The sequence below is a fragment of the Pseudozyma flocculosa genome (assembly GCF_000417875.1).
Source record: "Pseudozyma flocculosa PF-1 unplaced genomic scaffold scaffold00023, whole genome shotgun sequence".
Lineage (NCBI taxonomy): Eukaryota > Fungi > Basidiomycota > Ustilaginomycetes > Ustilaginales > Ustilaginaceae > Pseudozyma > Pseudozyma flocculosa.
The window spans coordinates 221104-241557 of record NW_006920891.1 but is presented as its reverse complement, the minus strand read 5'-3'; the positions used below and the strand labels follow the sequence as shown (position 1 = coordinate 241557).

The window sequence follows — 20454 nt, the reverse complement described above, 5'->3', positions numbered from 1 at the left end:
GGGGAATCTACGTCGCTGGCCATACCGTCTCGACTACTACCGCCTGGTCCGGTCACTTACGAGGTGCTGCCTTGCGTGAATGCGGTCGAGTAGGAGTAAGGAGGAGGGAGTTTGCTTCGGGCGGGCTTGGGCTTGTTGAAGGACAGGGCTTTTGAAGGGGTCGGGAGAGCGGGATGGCTCTGGAGAAGGACAAAGCTGCGGAGATGGAGGACGAGAAGAGGAAGGGAGCAGACTTGCACGAGCAGGGCAGGAAAGGCGAGGCGAGCGCGGGCGGTGCAGGCTCGACCAGGCCAGAGGCGACCCGTGCGTCGCGTTCTGCGCTCGAGCCAGCGAGCCCACCAGCTGGCCAGGCCATGCGTCGAGTCTGAATGCTGCCTCGACCGACGATCTCCATTGGCTTGGGGCCCTGCCATCCGGTCCCTCTTTTCCTTGGACGTCGGCTTGGAATCGAGCCGACTTCTCTAGGGAGCACCGAGCACCAAGGACCATAGGATCCGAGACGACTCGAAGCCGGCCATGCGCCTCCTCGAGCTCGTCCAGGCTCGACCATCAATGCCCCACGGTCAGAAGTACCATCAGGCTGCGGTTCCCGCTCGGCGCCGTTCTCGCGCCTGCACTTGCATCGCGTCGTGTCGACGTCTGGCTGTGCTCTGCAGGATAACGTCGTTGAAAGCCATCTAGAAGAGGAGGATTCGTTACTCGTCGTCGAGGTCGTCAGGTCGTCCAACCGTCCGTGAGATCGTCCACCGTGCCGCGACAGGAGCTAGGCTCCACCGCCAGACGGAAGCAGGGCGTACCCGTCCCGCTTGCCGCGCAGGTTCTGCCACATGCTCCACCGTTTCCGCTCCTTGGGCTGCCCAGCGCCGTCGTCCCACCCTCCTAGCCCACCCATGCCGGCCTCGAGGTCTCCGCCCAACGCCCCCGCAGCGCGGCCACCGCCTCTCGTGAACCCGCCAGGCGGCACGTCGTAGATGCGCTCGTAGCGGATGCCCAGCTCGTCGCCCTTCTTCCAAAAGTCGAGACAGTTGCCGACGACGCCGACGTCGAAGGGGTTGCTGGCGCGATTGGCCTTTTTGAGCCCTTCGCCCGCCTTGCCGCGCGTGTAGAGATCGAGACCGACAATCGAGAGCAGCAGGTCGCCTCCGCGCTTGCAGCCGCCCTTGAGTCCGCCCTGCTTCCTGATCGCCCCCGCTGGCCCCGCCACTCCGGCAGACTCCTGAAGTGCGCCTAGCGCACCTTCGGCCGTCTGACCCGCCGGCGCCCCCTGGCGAGAGAGGTGGAGGGCGATCATGCCCTGCTGGCCCGAGTAGCTCTGGCCGCCCTTGCCGCCCATGTAGCCGTACCGGCCCAGGTTGGACACCTCGAGCGTCGTCATTTGGCGACAGATCTGCCACACCTGGGCCGACAGCAGCACCACGGTCCACGACAGCTGCAGGAGCGCCCAGCACGTCACCGACAGCAAAAAGGGGTCCAAGGCCACGGCCGAGCAGAGCAGCGTCGAGGGCAGGTGGCAAATGGCCGCGTCCGACGTCGGGTCGGGCAACGGATCATATGGCGGCGCGTGAATCGAGTAGTCTGCAGCGGTGGCGAGCGGGGTGAGAGGTCGGAGGAGAGGGTCAGATCAGTCACGGGCCCTGCATGCCCTGCGCCACACGCGGATCGATACTGCGGCCGCACGGATGATGGACTCACAGGAAGCGCTGAGATAGCCAAATAGGACGATGCCGACGACGAGCGCGGCAACAAAGACGATAAACTGGCGGTGGTTTTCGACGCCGACGCAGTTGGCCACCCACGGGCAGTGGTGGTCGTGGCGGCCGACGCAGCGGCGGCAGAGCTTGCAATGCTTGCTGCGGAGCGGCTTGCGCGCCATGCACGACACGCAGAAAGTCTGGCCGTTGAGCCTGCCCTCGGCGGCGAGCGCGTAGACGGCGGCCCTGCGCTCCTCTGGGTTCTGGGGCGTGGGCGCGTAGCCGGGCTCGAGCGTCGAGGCGCGAAAGAGGTTCCAGGCGCAGAGGAGCAGGGCGAGGGCGAAAAAGAGGTTGGCGGTGGCGTGGCCGGGCACGTTGGAGGCGAGCTTGGTGGCCCACTCCCACGCCACCCACTCAATCGAGCCCGAGACGATGGCCAGAAAGTAGTTTGAGCGCTGGAGGAAGTCGTGCTCCATGGGGTCGAGGATGACGCGGGTGACGACGTGGTGCATGCCAAAGAACTCGGCCATGGCGAGGGGTATGCCTGTGTACCAGGGCAGGGTGGAGAGGGTGGCAAAGATGAGGCCGAGGGCGGTGAAGGGGACGGCCATGACGGCGAGCTTTGCGGTGCGGTCGGTGGATGCGCCAAAGGTGCGCGACTTTTTGCGACCGTCGTCGTCGAGGCCGACGTCTGCGAGGGCCTTGCGGTAGGCGCCGATCGACTTGAGCTCGATGGCCATGTCGCGGGGCGTCTTTCCCGAGGCCTCCTTTGCCCAGAGGTCGGATTTGGCCTGTGCGAGGAGGCGGATGCAGAGGCGGTTTCCCTTTACGACGGCCCAGTGCATAGCGGTGAGGCCGGATGCGTCGCGCTTGTGTACGTCGGATCCGTGCTTGAGGAGGATGTCGACGGAGATGGCGTCGCCCTGGTAGGCGGCCCACATGAGGGCGGTGTGGCCCTGGGAGTCGGTCGAGTCGAAGCCCTCTGGCTGGGCGAGTGCGGGGTGCTGGAGGATGTAGACGAGGGGCATGACTGCGCTCGAGTGTACGACGAGGTGGAGGGCGTTGAAGCCCTGCGAGTCTGTGATGGTGGGGTCTGCGCCGTGGTTGGTGAGGAGTTCGAGGACGTAGGTGTGACCGTTTCTGGCGGCCCACTGGAGGGGGCTTGCGACGAGGTCGCCTCCGAGCGGGTCCACGTGTGCGCCGTTGTCGATGAGGTACCTGCAGACGTGGAGCTGTGCGTTGATGGACGCCCAGTGGAGCGGGGTGATGCCGTCCTTGTCGCGTTGGTCTACGGTGGCGGTGCCGGACTGGACGAGGTCGACGATGGTGGCGAGGTCGCCGCGCTGTGCCGCCGAGTGGATGGTGACGGGGATGGCGACGGCGTCATCGGTGGCGGCTGGCTGTGATGACGGGTCATTGCGGTTGTGTCCAGGCGGTGGTGGCGAGGATGGCGGCGGTGAGGTTGGATGCGTGGTCGTTGCGCTGGCGGCCGACTTGAGGGATACGAGTGGAGGCGGAGGTGGGGCTTGCGAGAGAGGGGTGCCGGGTGCTGCTGCGGGCGGCATGCTCCGTGAGGTTGGCGGTGGTATATGTAGGGTCGACTTGCTGGCTAAAAGATGGCTGAAGCACGCGATAGATGTGGCGATGTAGGTAGGTGGTGGTGTAGGGCGAGGGTCGAGAGGAGCTGGGTGAGGAGGGATGGGGTCAGGCCAGGCCAGCCAAGCCAAGCTCGAGCCAGCCAGGCCAGCCAGCCACGGGGCTGTGCCGAAGCGCGGCACTCGGCAGGCGAGGCGGCTGGACCCCACTTTCGAGGCCGACGCTTTGGCCCGCGCTGGCTGCTGCTGGCTTGGCAATAATCAAGTTGGCACCTTGGTTCGGAAGTCGGGTTGGGTCTTGGTAACCTAGCCTGCGGGTGGCCGCCCCGCCCGCCTTCGGTCCGCTTGGAGTGCCGATTCCGAGCCTGGCCTTTTTGCCTCCACCCCGGGGCCCGGCCCTGGCCCCGCGCCCCTCTTTCTTCCGACGCCTTCCTTGTCGCCACCACCCGCGCCCGCCCGCTCCATCGACCTGCACCACACACCACCGCACCACCGCACCACCGCCTCTTCGCCCGCCATGCTGCCATCGCTAGGCGCACGTACGGCTCGACGCCTGCTCGCACGCCCACCACCACGCTTCGACCCACGTCCACCGGCGCTCCCTCGCCTCATCCGCCCGGCCCGCTTCAACTCGTCATCCTCCTCCTCGTCGTCCAACGACAAGCCACCCTCCCCCTCTCCCTCACCCTCACCACCCTCGCCAGGCACCCCATCAAAACCGCTCACGAAACCCGTCCAAATATCCTACGCTCCCAGCAAGTCCGGCTCGGGCGGCGGCTCTCTCACCTTTAACCTGCCCCCACACCTCATCACCGCCCTCAAGCAGCAGGCTCCCCCTTCGACAAAATCGGCAAAGTCAAAGGCCGCCTCCGCATCCGCTGCCGCAAAAGCCGCAAGGGCAGCCCGCGAGGATACATCCCTCGACGATACCATCGCCAATGACGACGTCGTCCTTCCCCGACGCCAACCTGCCGCCGCCAACCGCAAGCACGTCTCCGAGGTCTTTGCCTGGGCCACCGCCTACCAGTACGACTTCAACGCCCTCATCCGCTCCGGTCGCCTCCCTCCAGGCTGGAAGTGGGTAGAGCGCGACGAAGTCATCTACGTGCCTTCCTGGCCCCACCACCAGCAGCCAGACAGCTCCTCGGCACCCCAGACCGCTCAACCGTCGGCGTCGACCTCATCCGCACCCACGGGCGAGGTCTTTATCTTCCGCTCCGGCTCCTACATCACCTGGAACCTCTCGCTCTCGCAATCCCAGCGCTTCCTGCGCCAGGTCATCCAGGGCCGCGACCTCCAGCACGTCGTCGAGCTCGGCCGGTATACGGAGATGGGAGACGAGACCATGGAGTGCCTCGTCGACCCCTCCGAGACGACGCGCATCCGCGACGGCCTGATCGTCCTCGGCAAATCGCCCGTAGAAGCCGACCAGGATGCGCAGTCGTCGGTGTCGGATGCCGAGCCGTCGTCGTCGTCGTCGTCGTCGTCGTCGCCTTCGTCGACCGCACCGCCACCAACGACCTCGATTGACGAAGAGTGGACGCCGCTGCGGGCCAAGCTCGCCTTTTCCCAGGGCCTGGCGACGTCGGCGCGGCTGTCGGTGCAGGAGCAGACGCTGTCGCACTTTCTCGCCTCGGTCTCGGCCATCCCGCACCAGCTCGAGACGACGGGCCGCGTACCGCTGACGCGGGCCCAGGTGATCCGGCAGATGGGCACGCTGCTGCGCCTGCGCCAAAAGGCCAACCTGGACCGCGACAACTTCTACGACGAGCCCGAGCTCTACTGGGACAATGCGCCCATGGAGGACCACTTCCGCGGCATCTGCGCCGAGCTCGACATCTCGTCGCGCTTCGAGACCTTCAACGACAAGCTCGACCACTGCGAGAACCTGCTCGGCGTCGTGCGCGCCCTCCTCACCGAGAGCACCACGCACCGCATGGAGGTCATCATCATTGCCCTCATCGCCTTCGAGGCCGGCATCGCGCTACTCAGCCACGGCTGGATCCCAGAGTGGGTCGTGGATGCCTGGAGGGGCGTCGAGGAGCTGCTGGGTTGGAGCGACGCAGACGCCGCCGCCGCCGCCATGGCCATCGAGCAGAGGGGCAACGAGGAAAAGGTCAATCTCGCCGCCGCTTCCTAGCTGGATCTCCTTTGCCGCCGACGCCGTCTTGCCTGCAATCTACATACCACCTCTATCACCATCCTCGTCCCTTGGCCTTCAACTCGCCGAGAAAGTGTGTGCGTCTAGTCCCTTGATCTAGACGACGACGACCTGGAGGGGAAGGCCAGAGACGTAGACGACTTTTTCCTCTTCCTGCCCCTCCTCTTCCCCTCCCCCTCGTCCTGCTGCTGCTGCTGCCGCGGTGGAGGCGGGACGATCAACGACCTCCTCGACGCCGACCAAGAACGAAAAGAGGCCAGACGAGAGGAACATGACCTCTTTCTCGACCGTCGCCACCCCTTGCTCGTCCTCCTTGGCCCTTTCCTCCGCGCTCGCGGTCGCAGTGGCAGCGACAGGGCGAGGGGGAGCGAGGGGCCAGGGCGTGATTCTCTGGTTGGCGTTGCCATTGGTCCAGATGATGCACGAAGAGAGGATGGCGTCCTCCCTCTCCCTCTCCACCTTGCTCTCCAATGAGCAAGACGAGGACGACGGGACGGCGACGAAGCGGATGAGGAGCTTGAGTGGTCGGTCGCTCTGGTTGTGCACCGTCGCCCGGATCGTCACCGTCGTTTCGCGCTGCACCATCACCTCTTCGGGTCGTCGACCCGTCCTCGTCTTCGTCTTGTCCTCTTGCCTTCCGGCGTCGTCGCCGTTGGGCGAGCCAGGTTGCCCGGGCGTGGCAGCGGGGAGAAAGGCGCACTCGACCTTGACGCCTTCCCGCTGCAGCGCGGCGACATCGACGTCGCTCAGCACCTGATCCCTCAGACCTATCTCGCCCACCCTCTTGCCCCTCCTGCCCGCTTCCTCGACGGCACCCCAGGACGCGGACGCGCGGGGCAGGACCGTCCACTCTGCGCGGAAGCGGCCCAGCAGCTCCTGGCGGTACCAGAACCGGCGTCGCGCCTGCCTCTCGTCGCGCGGCGATAGCACCAGCTTCGACACGATAAACTGGCGCCGGCTCAGCGTCGGGATCGCCTGCCGCGTCGTCGCGCTCGCCAGCCAGAGGCGCGGGAAGGGGAACACGAACCGCGACGTCGTCTGCGGAGCCAGCGTGCGTTCGACATCGAGCTTCTTGAGCCCGCCTGCAGCAGTCGCGGATATAGGTTCGCGAATGATGCAGGGAAAGCGGTATGGGTGGGATAAGCAGAGCGTGGGTCAGCCTCGTCGCCGCTCCGAGGCATCTGGGGCTCAAGCCACGCAACGCATCGCAGCGGCAGACGGCCACTCACCAGTGTTGAGCGCAAACTTGACGGCGACGGCCTCGCTAAAGACGTTGCGCACGTCCATCGACAGCAGGCAGAAGCCGTCGGGATCGGCAGCGACGCTCGCATCCACCTGCTTCGACTCGCGCACCGCGTTTTCGAGGTCGGCACCCGCTTCCGGCCCAGCCACTGCAGTGTCGAGGCTACGGCCGCTGCCACTGCCACTACCGGCAGGTACCGATGCACCGGGCTCGGCCAGCGCGAGGCTCTGGGCCGTCAACTTGGCTGCCTCAGATGCCCGCAGCGGCCGCACCTCGATCGGTCCGCACTCGAGCAGCGGCTGGACGGTGATGTTGAGCGGCAAGGTGAGGGAGCGCGTGTAGAACTTGTCGCCCAACCCAGGCTGCTTGGCCGATGCGCCGATCTCCAGACCGGCGAGGCTGGCGTACTCGACAGTGATGCGGCCCGCAGAGCAATCGAGCTTGCCGAGGACGTCGACGTCGAGCGTCGCAGCCTGGCCTGGCGGGATATGGAGGCGGTGCTGACGGCTGCCTGGTTGCGGCGGCGGCGACCGCGACACCGACGACGACGACGACGACGACGACGGTCTAGACCGGACTTGCAAGACAGGTCGATGCAGCAGGTCCCACTCGAGCTCGTGTGCGTCCGAGGGAAGCAGATCGCCTTCGAGCAGCACCTGCTTGGCCGTCTCGGAGAGGTTGTCGCTGAACGAGAGCTTGACATAGTCGACGGCGACCTCCGAAGACGTGTTCGTGATCCTCAGGCGGAGCGTCTTGCGCTCGCCCTCGAACAGGTGCAGCGTGCCGTAGCGCAGAGCGGCGCACTCGACGCGCAGGAGCGGCTGCGGCGGGGCGACCCGGCATTCGAGGTAGCGGGGCTCGGCCTGAGGCCGGTTCGAGGCGGTGCGACGCTTGGCCTTGTCACCTCCCTCGGCCTCGGCTTTGGCGGCGGCCAGCGTTTCGCGGTGCTTGACCACGGCCGGCCGCGCGTCGAGCCCGACATTCTTGATCCGCGTCCGCTTGTCGACCGCCTCGGCTGCGCGCTGCTGACGCTCTCGCTCGCTCTGCTCGTCGTAGATGGGCAGCAGGAACGTCTCCTCGCTGCATCCGGCCAGGGCAAGAGCGATGCCCTTGATCCTCAGCATGCCCGACGCCTCCGCGGTGCCGCTCAGCCGGATCGTGTGGAACGCACCGGCGGGCATCACGGTGCGAGTGGGCGCCGCCTCGAACCCGACCCCCTCAGTGACCAACCGGATCGTCTCGACCTCAAGGTCAAAGGCGAACGGGTTCTGCAGCGTGGCCATCACCTCGAGCGGCTCGCCCGCCACCGCCATCACGCTGTCCTTGCCGCCCGTCCGGGACGCTCCGGTCGCTGGGTTCCAGAAGAAGGGATTGTCGAGCCCAGCGACACCCTCCTGGGCGGCAGCTCCATCGGCCGAGCTCGGGCTGGCATCGAGGTCCTTGAGTGCGCGCTCCGTTGGCAAGCGATGCCCCTGAAGCGGCACAAACTGGAGGCTGCACAGCGGCTCCGCGGGGCCCCAGTACCGCACCTGGAGATCCTGAGCGCCCTGCCATCGCGCACTGGCAGTCACCCTGACCAGGCCGTCGTGCACGCGCCACTGCTCGTCGGGCGAGAGGAGCGCATGGTAGTCGCGCAGCAGGATGGCGGCAAAGAAGGCCATGCCGATATTGTCGCCTAGCATCTCGGCCACTGCGATTGTGTCCTTGAGCAGCGCCACCTGCTGCTCGGGCCACCCGAAGCGTGCCTCGCTCTCGAGCTCGAGCCGGCTCGGCGTGGCGTCCGTACCGCTGGTGGAGCCGAGCTGGGCTGCACCTCGTGCGGCCGCGGCGCCCCAGAGGTCGGAACTAGCTCCGTCCATGCGCGCGCTGCCGGGGTTGGGCGACGTGTAGGCGCTGCGGAGGCCCTCTCCAGCGCGGGAGAGGATGTGGTACGCCGGGACATTCTTCAACGGGTCGACTTCGACGTGAACGCCGTGCGTTTCGCAGACCTGCATGGCAAGGACGAGGATGGCCTCGGGACCCGATCGCAGTGTCTCGTGGCTGACCTGCGAAACGATGGTGCCGAGCAGCTCGTCGTCAGCGGCGTCGCAGAGCAACGGCAACGTGGTCGTCGTCGGCTGCCGCGATCGTTGCAACATCGACTTGGCCAGCAGCGACACGATGACGGCCTGGAGCTGGCGCAGCAGGTAGGCCTCGCGCCGCGAGAAGCCGATGCAGCCAAACAGGCTCGTCAGCGTGCAGAGCACCGTGATCTGGTCGGTCGCCTTGAGCGCCGCGACCGATTGTGTCAAGGCCGACGACGCGGCCGAGGCGATGTCGTGCCGCTGCACGCCAGAGAGAGCGCTCATGCGCGTAAAGGTGCCCTGGCTGGGCCGCGTCTCCTCGGCCAGCGCGGGGGGCACGCCGCCGTAGAGGAGCTGGTCGAAGCACTCGCCGTTCCATCCGGCCGAAGCCCAGACGGCGAGCAGGAAGCGCGAGTACTGGATGCAGGCGCCGGCATGGATGAGCGGATGCGTAAAGTCGCGCGGCGTCTCGTTGGTCACCGACCGCGCCGGCTCCAGCAGCACGTGGGGCGGCGCCAGGCACTTGGAGTAGATGGCCAGCGCCAGCGAGTAGGCCTCTGCGATCTCGCCCCACGCCTGCTTGGCATAGGGAGCAGCGTCCCTGGCGTCTTTGTCCTTGTCACGGTCCTTGTCCTTGCCGCTGTTGGCCGAGGCGGCGGCGGCGACGCCCGCAGGCAGGTCAAAAGCGGGCGCCTTTTCCAGCACCTCGCCGCCCATGCGCGAAACGAGCACCTTGGCCACTGCCCAGCCCTCGAGCGCGCTGGCGTACCACACGGCATCCTGCCCGCCCGCCAGGGCGCGCTCCTTGCCGAGGAAGTTGAGCGAGGCCTCGTAGCCCTCGAGCGCGGTCCACAGGTCGCCGGCCAGGAGGTGGAAGTCGGCGCGCACCTTGGCGAAGCGGCCGGTCCCGGTTGGGCCCACTCCGCCGGCACTCGACGTCTTTCTGCCCTTCTTGCCAGTGGAAACGGGCGAGAGGATGGTCCGCCTCTTGGCGTCGTTGAGCGACGACGGCGTGGTGGGAAGGCCCATGTCCGGCTGTGAGCCGCCGCCGATGGCCGAGACCGGACGCGATGCAGTCGAAGAGGATGAAGGCGTGATGGTGCCACCGCCAGTTCCCATGCTGCTGGCGCCAACGCTGGTGGTCGGGCTACCGCTGCCGCTGCCGCCCCCACCAAAGGAGCTGAACAGAGCCGAAGCCCGGCTGGCGGCAGTGCTGGCTGCGGTGCCAAAGGACGATGCAGTCGGGCTCGTCACGGCCTGGAGGGCAGAGCTGGCCGAGGACCGGGTCGGCGAGACGATACCGTCCAGCGTCTCGCGGGGCGTCTCGAGCGGGGTGCCCTCGAGCGCAGAGACAATGCCATCTAGTCCGTCGAGGATCGATGCGACGAGCTCGGCGACCAGCGTGCGGAGGTAGAAGTTGACGTCCTTTGCGTCCTTGCGCACGGCGGGAAAGATGACGAGGCCGCCGGCGTTGCGGCCGGAGAAGCCACCTTCGCTGGATACCTCGGAGGCGATCGAGTTGGCCGAGACGGAGCGTGGCATGCCTCCGCGTGCCTCGCCGGCCGCTTGGGGCGGGAGTCTGCTGTCGTCCGCTGCACCAGGCGTGCTGGCACCGGCAGCTTCTATCTTGGCTGTCACGTCCTGGACCGAGGAGAGGTCCATGGTCTGCGGGCGAGTGGCGCCATTGTCGAAGCCGAAGACGCGGTGCACGATGGCGCCCGGATGCAGCTCGCGGAGTGCGCCTGGCGTGCGTTCGAGGGCATCGGTATCGGAGCCGGGCCCGAATGTGCTGAGGCCGAGGACTCCGAGGACCTGTCTGTTCAGGTTGAAGGGCGCGAGAAACGAGTGCGAGGGGTCGGTGGACGTGACGAACGAGAGGTGGACCTCGCCGACCTGGCGCAGCGGCGAGTCGTGGGCGGGCCACTTGCGGGCTGCGGCGCCGGGGAGGTGCTTTAAGCGTACGATGTCAAAGTTGCGTACGTGCTGAGACCAGCGTGCAAAGTCTGCGGGGGACACGTCGCCGACGGGGGTGAGGAGGATGCGGATCTTTGCGGCGTCGACAAAGCTGCCGCCGCCGATGGGGTTGGGCGTTGGCGAGGCGTGGTCCATGCTGGTCGGGTCGCCATGGCGGGTCATGCCATGCTACGAGGGGCGCGCAAAAGGCGGAGGCACGGCAGCGAGCAGAGGCAGTGAAGAGAAGAGAGCGACAAGGGAGGGGTGGTGAGGGAGGAGTAGGATCGAGGGAAGGGAAAGGGAGCCAAGGGGCGAGCGAGCGAGCAAAAGGCGGTCGGAAGCCATAGGCGGGCGACTCGGCTGCAGCGGCGGCCTTCTGGCACCGTCAGCGGGGCCCGTGCACGTAACCCTTTTGGGCCTTGAGCCCGCCCGTCGAGCCTGCTCTGGGCCTGACCCGCTCGCGTGCCCCCCCGCCATCCTCCTTCCATCACCCCTCGTCAAGCACTCAATCCACGTCGATGGCGTTCCACAAGGATATCATTCAAGCAGCCATGGTATCGTCGTCGTCATCGTCGTCGTCGTCGATCGGGTCGTATCGTTAATCAAGTACATATACAGCGAGCCAGAGGTGGCCGCGATCGCATCTATAGGACCAGGGCAAGGCCGCTCGCCACCACCGCCGCCGTGACTGCCGCCAGCGTCAGGCCCACCGTTGGCCTCGTCGCGCCGCTGGACGGGTTGCTCCGTAGGTAGTCGCTCTCGCTCGGGCTGCTGGTGTCCGTGATGTTGTTGAGGACAGCGCCGGCATAGACGGCCCCGCGCTCCGACGGGTTGTCGTACCGGTCGACCAGCACAAACGTCGCAGGCCGTCCGCCGTTTGCCGATGCGCAGCGGTTGGCCGTGTCGACGACGCCGTTGCTGCCGCTCGCCGGGTTGACCTGCTGCGGCCCCATCAAGTCTCGCCTCGCGGCGCCGCCGTCGCCCGGCGTGGTGAATTTGTACTGGTTCAGCAGGCCCAGCTTGTTGGCCGCCGGGGCGCCCATCGTCACGTCGCAGCTGAACGGCAGCGTCTCCTGGTTTCTGGCGTTCTCGTAGACGCTGCCCGACTCGTCGATCAGGTACGGGAAGCGCGAAAAGTCGGCGCCCTGGTCGACAAAGACGACTAGCCGCCGGTTGTCGGCGATCATCTTGCCGTACGTCGGCCACTCGGAGCGCGCCAGCGAGGCCTTGCTCGGCGCAAAGATCCTCGACGTGAGGTTGCCGGGCCCGCTGCCGCCGGTTCGCTGGAAGGCCGAGTCCCAGCGTGCCATGTCGATCCTCTCCGGATTGCGTACGAGCAGCGTGACGACGTCGAGCGTGTTCTTGCTGAGCCAGTCCGAGACCTCGCCGAGGAACGTCTCGAGGGTACCGCCATTCTTGGTGGCGCAGTCGTTGACGCAGAGCGAAATGGCCGACGAGCTGCCGTCGCTGGGAACCTGACCATCCGAGTGACCCTCGACCTGGAGCAGGCGAATTCCGTCCTCGAGCTGCTGCTGGATGCCGACGTACTGCGAGTCAAAGTCGCCCATCGAGCTGCCGACGATGGCAAACGAGTTGTGCGTGCCGATCTGGACGACGTCGGCGTAGGTGGCATTCTCAAAGACGTTGATCGGCGCCTGGTCGTCGTTTGTGCGGTTGCCGTAGCGGTAGCCGTGGCTGACGCCACCGGACCCGATCAGCGCTCCGGCCGCCACACCTGCTCCGATGCCGACGGCAGGGCTGCCATAGGGCCGGTAGCCCGAGGGCGGGTAGAAGCCACGCGAGCTGTACGTGGCGCCTGGGTTGTAGGGCAGGCGGGGCACGTTTGTGCCTCTGTAAGAGCTGCCAGACTTGCCGCTGCTGATGCTGCTGCCGCTGCTGCTGGTGCCCGGACGGCTGCCTCCGCTGCTGCTGCTGCCGCTGCCAGACTTGGTGCCGCCACCAGACTTGCTGCCGCCGGAGGATGACGAGGAGCCGCTGGAGCGTCCACCACCGCCACCGCCACCGCCGCCACCACCTCCTCGTCCGCCACCGCCACCGCCGCCGCCGCCAGCAGGTAGCACCTTGAATCCGTGGATGGTGTCGACCTTTTCGAGGGGTAGCGGGTTGGCCGGTGCGGATGCAGCGAGGAGCGATGTCGCCAGGAGGAGCGAAGGGAGTAGCGTGGACTTCACCATTGTTGCTGTGGCTGGTGTCGTGAAATTGGTGAAAATGAGAGATGGGGGCCGATGTGGCGGTGGTAGAGGGTTCAACGTGGCCCGTATTATAGCAGTCGATGAACCGAAGCCGTGATGAAAGAAAACGCCTGCTACTACCCCTGAGGTGACGAGGAAGCAGGGGACAAGGCTGTGTGTAAAAGGGGCTGGACGAAGTGGTGGTGGTGGCGAAGCTGAAGCAGAGTGGCGAAGGACGGCCGACTCGGCTGAACCGTCATTCGGCATCGACGGGGATATGATGCGGCCGTCTTGCCTGCTTGGCTCTGATGCCTGCGGCACGGCGAGCAGGCGGAGGCGGGCAGGAAGGCGGGCGGGCGGGCGCATACGGGACGGTGCCAAGAAACCGCAGGCAGGAAGCCTCGGCACTCGCCTCGCCGCCCGTGCTTTTCGCATGAACAGGGCGGAGGCAGGGGCAGGAGGGGCTGCTGGGCTGGCCAGGCTTGCTACGGTAAGCTCGCTCGAGCAGGCAGGCAGGCAGGGCTGTGCAGCTGCTTCGCACGACGACGACGACGACGACGACGACGACGACGCATCTTCGGCCATATCCGGGCCCAGTCTCCGTCCGCCGATCAACGAAACGTGATGCTGGATGGAGCTCTGCCAGGCCTGCGCCTCGAAGCGCGCTCACCTTGTGGGGCTGTGCTGGCTGGCTCGCACCTGTCCCCGCATACCGCAATCTTGAATCGGCTGAGCCACCCAGCCCTCGCTCCGAGGCACCTCGTACGCCGCTCTCGTCTGCTCCTCTGGCTGTCCTAGCCTGTCCAGAAAGGCCCCAATGCAAAGCAGATCATGCCTTCGCCAGTGATCCGAACACCAGGCAGGGTAGGCAGACGATGCTAAACACCGCTGCAGGGACGCAAGGACGATGATGTCAGGTAGTCAGTCGTAGCCTGGTCGCAGCTCATAGCCAGGTGCGCTCATCGTCCTCACCACCCTCTCGAGCCCGATGCGGGGTCTCGTGTTCGACCGGCCGGCTGTCGACCCGCGGATCGGCGGCATCGCCCGCTCTGCTTCGCCGCCGTCGACATCCCAGCATCATCGACCGGCCGCTACGCTGGCATCAAGATGAAGAATAGGATCATGCATGCATGCATTCGCGACCCTGGATAGAACAGGCTCGGGCCCCGCCTGGATCGTGAAAGGGTTGAGATGTCGACCATACAGCAACTCTCAAGTGTCTGCCCATTCGCGTCTCTCCATCACCCATCGTCGTCGTCGTCGTCGTCGTCATCGTCGCCATCGCCCTATTTCCGCTGCCGCTTGATCTCAACCTTGGAGTTTCCGATGCCGCCCGGCCCGCTGTTGGGCGACGACGCCGGCGGCATGGGAGCCGGCGCGATGGGCACGTTGCCCGTACGGATACCCGCCACCGAGCCCGAGGCGCCGCCCTTGGCCCGGTGCGGCCCTGGAGCGCTTGCGGCGCTCGCGATCCTCTGCACACCCGGTCCATGGCCCTGCTCTGCTCCTGCTCCACTTCCACCACCGCCGCCGCCGCTGCTGCTCGAGCCCGCCAGGCCGTTGCGTGCACGCGCTGCCCCATTGGCCCGGTTGCGCTTCTTGATCACGTCCTTTTTGAGCGACAGCGGACGCACAACGCCGTGCAGCTTGAGGAAGAGGCCACACGCGTTGCAGAGCGGCAGACCTTCGGGATCGCGACGCCACAGCGGCGTCTTGGTCGTCTGGCAGTTGGAGCAGACCGTCGGCGGATCGGCAGTCGCCATCGACGCCGACGACGGCAGATCCTTGCCTGCTGACCCAGCCGCAGCTGGTTTGCTCGGCCGTGCACCGCTGGAAACCATCGACAATCCTACCTCGTCCGACTTGCCCTTTGGCCCGGACGCTTTCGGAGGCCCGGACGGCGGCGCGGAGGGTCCCTGTTTGCCCTTGCTGTCGTTGAGCGTGGCCTTCTTCTGCAGCTGCTGCACGTTGAGCCGAGGTGCAATGGCCGCCGGCCCCGGCTGGTCGAGGGGAGACTCGCGCCTCTGCGAACCGTTGCTGGCCAGCGGAGACGACTGGTACGAGGCGTGCTGAACACCTGGCGGAGTTGGCGCAGCCGAGGGGGCGCTGCTCGTCGGGCTGTAGGCCCACGACGAGTTGTCGTCTCCCGAGGCCGTCAGCCCACCCAGCGAGGCCGCCATCGCATCGGGACCCGTCGCGGCCCCGGCAAAGACCTGGTTCGGGTTGACGTGGGTGAACGAGGGCTGCTGCTGCGGCAGGCCGGCATCGGAGCTGTAGAACATGTTCATGATCGCCTCGAGGTCCGACTGGCCACCGACGCCGTTTCCGGCTTGCTGCTGCTGCTGTTGGGCCTGGCGATGCTGGTGCGGATCTTGCGGCCGCTGTTGGTCGCTGCGGAACTCGACGGCAGGTGTTGCCGGCGGGATGGTGAGCGCGGCCTGCGGCGATGCTGACGCCTGGCCGCTGCTCAGGTAAGTGCCAGGGCTCTGCAGCGGGCTGTTGGCCTGCGACGTCAGCGCCTCGAGCAGGTTGTCGAAGTCGGAGGCAGCACCATGAATCTGCTGCTGCTGCTGCTGCTGCTGTTGTTGCTGGCTGCCTGCGGCCTTGCCCGAGCCTGCCGCCGCCGCAGAGAACGAAGCCGATGCCGAGCTCGACGTAGGGAAGGAGAAGTCGAAGGTCGTCGACGGCACGGCGTGGAGGAACGAGGCGCCGCCCTGCGATGCGAACGACGGCAGGTTGCGCGAGAGTCCTGCGGCGATCCGCTGGTCGATGGTCGTCGGGATGTGCATCTGCGGTCGCGCCGGCGACGGCTCATCGCGGAAGGGCCGCTTCCGGTTGTTGAAGGCGTCGATGCCGCCGGCCCCGCGCCCCTCGCGCCGTGGCCCTCGCGACTGGCTGCGCTCGCGCACCTTGTGGTCGAAGCTCGTCTTCCTCACCAGCCGCGGCAGGAAACCATACTCGGGATGCTGATTGGCGGCGTGACCGACAAAGTCGCCGATGCCCGGGATGCTGTCCAGATTCGAGAACGGCGCGCCAAAGGCGTTGGCCGCGCCAATCGACGCCATCTCGTAGCTCGACTTCTTGCCTCCGAGCTCTGCCTCGGCCCCGTCATCCTGCCAGGCGCCGCCAAAGAGGTCGGCATGCGCTGCCGACTTGAAGGCGCTCTGCATCTGCGCTCTCCTCGCCGTGCTGGGCGTCCTCCGCTGGCCTGACGGACCCGGCGGCACCTGCAGGCCCTGCATCATCGAGTCGAAGGGCATCGAGCCCGCGGAGCCGGGCTCAAACTTGAGCAGGCTGCCCAGGTCGACTTCGTCGAGCGCCGAGAAGTCGTCGTCGAGCCCCGCCATCTCGGCAAAGTTGAAGGCGTTGAAGTCGGGCGCCGAACGACTGAGCAGGCTTGGATCGGGGCCCTCGTCGGCGATCGTATCGAGCCGCTGCGGCGGACGCGACCTGGACCGGCTGACGCCGCGCCAGTCGACGTCCATGGCGCTGACCGACCGGCTCCTCGACCGGCTCTTGCTCTTCATCCGCCAGTCTTGGATCTCCTGGGCGCTGTTGGGGCTGTAGCAGTGTCGGTGTTGGTTTCGCGCGGGACGGACGAGTGTGGGAGAGGGGCTCCGTGATCAGAATGCATGCACGCAGCCTCCGCGCAAGGATCTCGCCCTGTCGGCTGCCAGACACACAGGTTCCGTCGCTGGTTCCCTGGCAATCAAGATCCTAGATCCATCTGGCCAGCGCATCTTGTGGGAAGGCCTCTGTGGTACTCACGTGCTCTGCTCCGGCGTCCGCGGGCTCCTGCCGCGCCGTCCGCGCTCCTCCTCCTCCTGCACGATCACCTCGGCGAAACGAGCCTTGCCCTTGTTGGCGCCGGCCCGGGCATCGCCGTGGTCGGGGCCCGGGTGGATGCTCGTGAAGCCTTGAAGCTGGCCGCGCAGGATCGCAGCGCCGTTGGGTCCGATGGCGCTGTCTGTTCCCGATCCTTCGAAGCCGGTCTCGGGCACGAGGTTGGAGCCGCTGCTCCTGCGCGAGCTGGCCAGGGAGCGCGAGGGCGCCAGTGGCGAGTGCCGAGCGCTCAGCTCTCCCTGGCTGCCAGACTCGGACTTGATTCGCGTCTCCTGTTCCGCTCGGGCCTCGGCCGCCTCCTGCTCGCGCTTCTTCCGCAGCGTCATGGCCATCATCCGCCACGTGATGTTCTGCGGGCAGGGCGGTCGGCGGACAAAGCGCAGACAGAAGCGGGTCTTGCGTCAATTTCGACATCCCTCACGAGCCTCACGTAGCAGCGGTCCTGCAACTCACCTCCATGCGAGCGCCGTTGGGCAGCTGAGAGCGCTGCTTGGCGTACATGCGCCAGACTTGCGTCGCGAGCGGATCCTTCTTCGACATCTCCTCTGGATCCGCAATCTCGTCGGCATCGGCATCCTCGGCCCCCGCCGAGCCGCGACGGCTCATGGTGAGGCTGCCGCCGAGCGAACTGGCGCCACCGCCGCTGCCAAACTCGTCGGAGAAGTCGGTACCCTGACGGCCGCGGTTAAGGGTACGGCCTGGGGCTCCACCATTGTAGCTGCGTCGTGGTTCCTGGCCGCCAGGCCGGGCCGAGGGCACGGGGCCTCGACCTGAAGTGGGTTGCGTTGGCTGCGTCGACGCTGCGTCGTGGCCAAAGAAGCCATTGAACTCGACCGGGGCCGCTTCCGGCGAGAGCAGCGCTTCGAGCTCCGCAGGCTGGCGATACTCGCTGAACTGCCCGTAGGGACCCGAGGCCTGCTGCTGTCCCATCTGAGGCTGTTGGTGGGACGAGATGACCTGGCCAAACGAGGCGCCGTAGGGCTGTTGCTGCGGCGCCGAGGTGAACGACTGCGGCGCCCAGCTGCCTGGCTGCATCGTCGACTGCGACGTCGACAGTCCCGGCCCAAAGGATTGGGATCCTAGCGCCGCGCCTTCGCCATCGTACCCAGGACTGCCGAGGGAGCCGGAAGACAGCGGCTGGACCTGTGCATGTTGATGCAGCGCGCGATGCAGACCCGAAGGTACATTGACGGCGGATCCCTGCGTGTGCGCTCCGGCAAAGGCGGCATTCGAATGGTGGCGCGCCTGCGAGTTGCTCGGCGATGGCGCCCGCGAAGGGCCGGCGCTCGCCACGGTCGAGTGGGGCGCAGTGCTGTGCCCGCTCGGCCGCCGGCTGTGGGCGCTCCCTGGCGTGTTGCCCGAAAAGTGATGCTGCATGGTGGAAGGGTGCTGAAAGCTGGCGGGGTGGGTGAACGAGCCCGGGCTTGATCCGAAGGCGCCGTTCTGGGCTCCCTGGAAGCCAAACGAGCCTGGCCCGTGTAACCCGGCGAGACGACCATCGCTGGGGATCGAAGTCGATGCAGATGCCTCGGCCCACGACTGTGCAGCGTGCGCCGACTGGGGACTGCCGATGTGGTGAGACGGGATCGCCGGGGGACCTTGCATCTGGCCAATTTGCGGGTGCTGCTGCGGGTGCTGTTGCTGCTGCTGCTGCTGCTGTGCCATGTGCTGCTGCATTGCTTGGGAGAGAAGCGACATCTGCGGTGAAGGGCCTCCGGGCGTCATGCTGCCACTGCCATAAGCTGACCCATCGACCGCAAAGGTGGTGCTCTGGGCTGGATAAGGTGCCGGAGTCCCGGCAGCTTGATGGTGAGGCGAAGGACTCTTCCAGCTGATGTGGCTGCTGCCTGGCAGTCTAGCTGAAGAGCGGTCTGCTGCGCTCATGTCTATCGAGACAGGCAAACGGGAGAAGAAGAGAAAGGCAGGAGCTGGGTGTGAGCCAACGGTCTTCGAGCTCGTCCTCTCCGTGTCGCCTCTTTGGCTGTCCCCGCAGCCCTCGAGTGTGCGTCGTTCGAGTGCATTGCAGAGGCATATCGTGCCATGCAGGCAATCGAAGGGGCCGACAGCATCTCGTGCCCGTCGCCAAAGCCCGGAAGACTCACTCTGATGTCAAGGGGCCTCGAGGCGAGCCCCAGGACCGCCCTTCGAGGCACTGGGCTATGCCAGCTCTCGAGGTGAGATCGTACAGCTCCGTAAAGAGCGAGGGGGCGATCGAAAGGGACGGCCGAGCGGGATGCGGGTTGCGACACGGTCCGAGACCAGGAGGCTGCGGTCGGTTCCTGAGAGACTGGGTTGAAGAGTGACGAGCTTCAATCGCGTAATGATGCCTTGGACGAGAACTCGACTGTCGTGAGCCAACCAGCTGCGCCAGCTGATCGAGTACCGTTCAAGCCGCTGCAATACCGATGGAGAGGATCGTAGGTGAAGGGGTCGGAGACAGGGACGGCCGAGGGTAAGGGCCGGGATGGAGCCGGAACGACGTCACGGTATTAAGCAGATGGGCTGAGCGGCTGGAGGCGTGCGATAGTGAAGCGGGCTGGCGGGGTAGTTGCAGGAAGTTGAAGGTGGATCTCGGAGAAGGTCGAGGTGGCTTTGAGTTCCGAGCCTAGCGAACCGGTTGCGGGATAGGAGTCGATCGGGGCGCCGGGAAGGAGCGGTAGAAAGCAGGGAGTCAAGGACGGCCGGGAGACTTTGTCGGAGATGGCGGTAGCGGCAGATGGCGATGGCTAGCAGCGAAGCAGCCGCGACGGCCGCAGAGATGCAGATCCAGGCGTTCTTCTGGGCCAAGGAGGCGAACAAAGACCGGTCGGTGCCGTGAGCTGGACGGCGGATAGAGGCTGCTGATGGCGAGCCGCTCGACGTTGCTGCTGCTGCTGCTGCTGCGGTGGTTTGTCGTGTGCGTGGAGATGGCTGGCTCGGCAGTAGTGATGACCGGGGCCTTTGGGGATGGATGAAGAGGGTGTTGTGGGGGGACGTCGAGCTTGAGTGGGTTGGAAGAGAGGCAGCGACGCAAGCAAGCAAGCAAGGCAGCGAGGGGGGGGGCAGGGGCGTGAAACGAAGCCAGCCGCCCAGCCCCAGTCGAGGCCCCACCTTGCGCCGCTCGCTGTGCGTCGGGCCAGCGTCGGCCTCTGCCGGATGGCCTCGAGGCAGGCAGGCAGCCCGCTGGCCAGCCCACGTCCGCCAGCCAGCCTTTGTGCCTGGCACCCTGGCTGGCCTGCCCTGCGAGGCCGCGCCTGGTTCTTTTTCTGAGAAAAGCCGCTGCTCGCCTCTGCAGAAGAGCACGCGGGTCGTCGGCGTGGCCTGGCGTGGCCTGGCAGGCAAGCCCGGGCCAGGGTGCCAGCCCCAAGGTGCCGCACGCCTCGCCCTGCCCATCTCGCCATCACCCAGCATAGGCCTCTAGCTAGGCTTCTTCGCAGAGCTACGGTAAGTACCACTGCGCCGCCTGCCGTTTCGCGGTGGGCTCAGTCAGAGCGCGCCTGCCCGGCCGTGCAGGCGGGCTCCTCCCGACGAATCGGGTCGACGAGCGAGCGCATTTACGCCGCCGGCCATGGCGAGCCCAAGCACCTGCCTGCTTGCTTCTGACGGGATTCTCCGATGCCCAGGCTGGCCTGTGAGGCTGGGCTGGCCGCCATGCATCTCCTCGGTCGAAGACATGGGCCGGGCGATCCCTTGAGGCCGCGAAACCCTTTCGGGCGACGTCCCAAACGCTTGGC

General features: G+C 66.6%; 5 protein-coding genes across 5 annotated transcripts; 1 reads left to right on the top strand and 4 right to left on the bottom strand.

Moving 5' to 3' along the window:
* Positions 1 to 763: 763 nt before the first annotated feature.
* Positions 764 to 3256, bottom strand: PFL1_06035 (uncharacterized protein; the record flags this gene model as incomplete). Its single annotated transcript, XM_007883573.1, has 2 exons — positions 764 to 1575; positions 1693 to 3256. The coding sequence occupies 2 exons, from the start codon at positions 3254 to 3256 to the stop codon at positions 764 to 766; spliced, it is 2376 nt and encodes a 791-aa protein (XP_007881764.1).
* Positions 3257 to 3803: 547 nt separating this feature from the next.
* On the top strand, positions 3804 to 5426 carry PFL1_06034 (uncharacterized protein; the record flags this gene model as incomplete). The annotated part of the gene is made up of 2 exons (XM_007883572.1): positions 3804 to 3825; positions 3991 to 5426. The coding sequence occupies 2 exons, from the start codon at positions 3804 to 3806 to the stop codon at positions 5424 to 5426; spliced, it is 1458 nt and encodes a 485-aa protein (XP_007881763.1).
* A 117-nt stretch (positions 5427 to 5543) lies between these two features.
* On the bottom strand, positions 5544 to 10889 carry PFL1_06033 (uncharacterized protein; the record flags this gene model as incomplete). Its single annotated transcript, XM_007883571.1, has 2 exons — positions 5544 to 6529; positions 6677 to 10889. 2 exons carry the CDS (start codon positions 10887 to 10889, stop codon positions 5544 to 5546), a joined length of 5199 nt encoding a protein of 1732 aa, XP_007881762.1.
* A 461-nt stretch (positions 10890 to 11350) lies between these two features.
* PFL1_06032 (uncharacterized protein) lies at positions 11351 to 12901 on the bottom strand (the record flags this gene model as incomplete). The annotated part of the gene is made up of 1 exon (XM_007883570.1): positions 11351 to 12901. One exon carries the CDS (start codon positions 12899 to 12901, stop codon positions 11351 to 11353), a length of 1551 nt encoding a protein of 516 aa, XP_007881761.1.
* Positions 12902 to 14184: 1283 nt separating this feature from the next.
* Positions 14185 to 18625, bottom strand: PFL1_06031 (uncharacterized protein; the record flags this gene model as incomplete). The annotated part of the gene is made up of 3 exons (XM_007883569.1): positions 14185 to 16459; positions 16667 to 17091; positions 17195 to 18625. The coding sequence occupies 3 exons, from the start codon at positions 18623 to 18625 to the stop codon at positions 14185 to 14187; spliced, it is 4131 nt and encodes a 1376-aa protein (XP_007881760.1).
* Positions 18626 to 20454: the final 1829 nt, after the last annotated feature.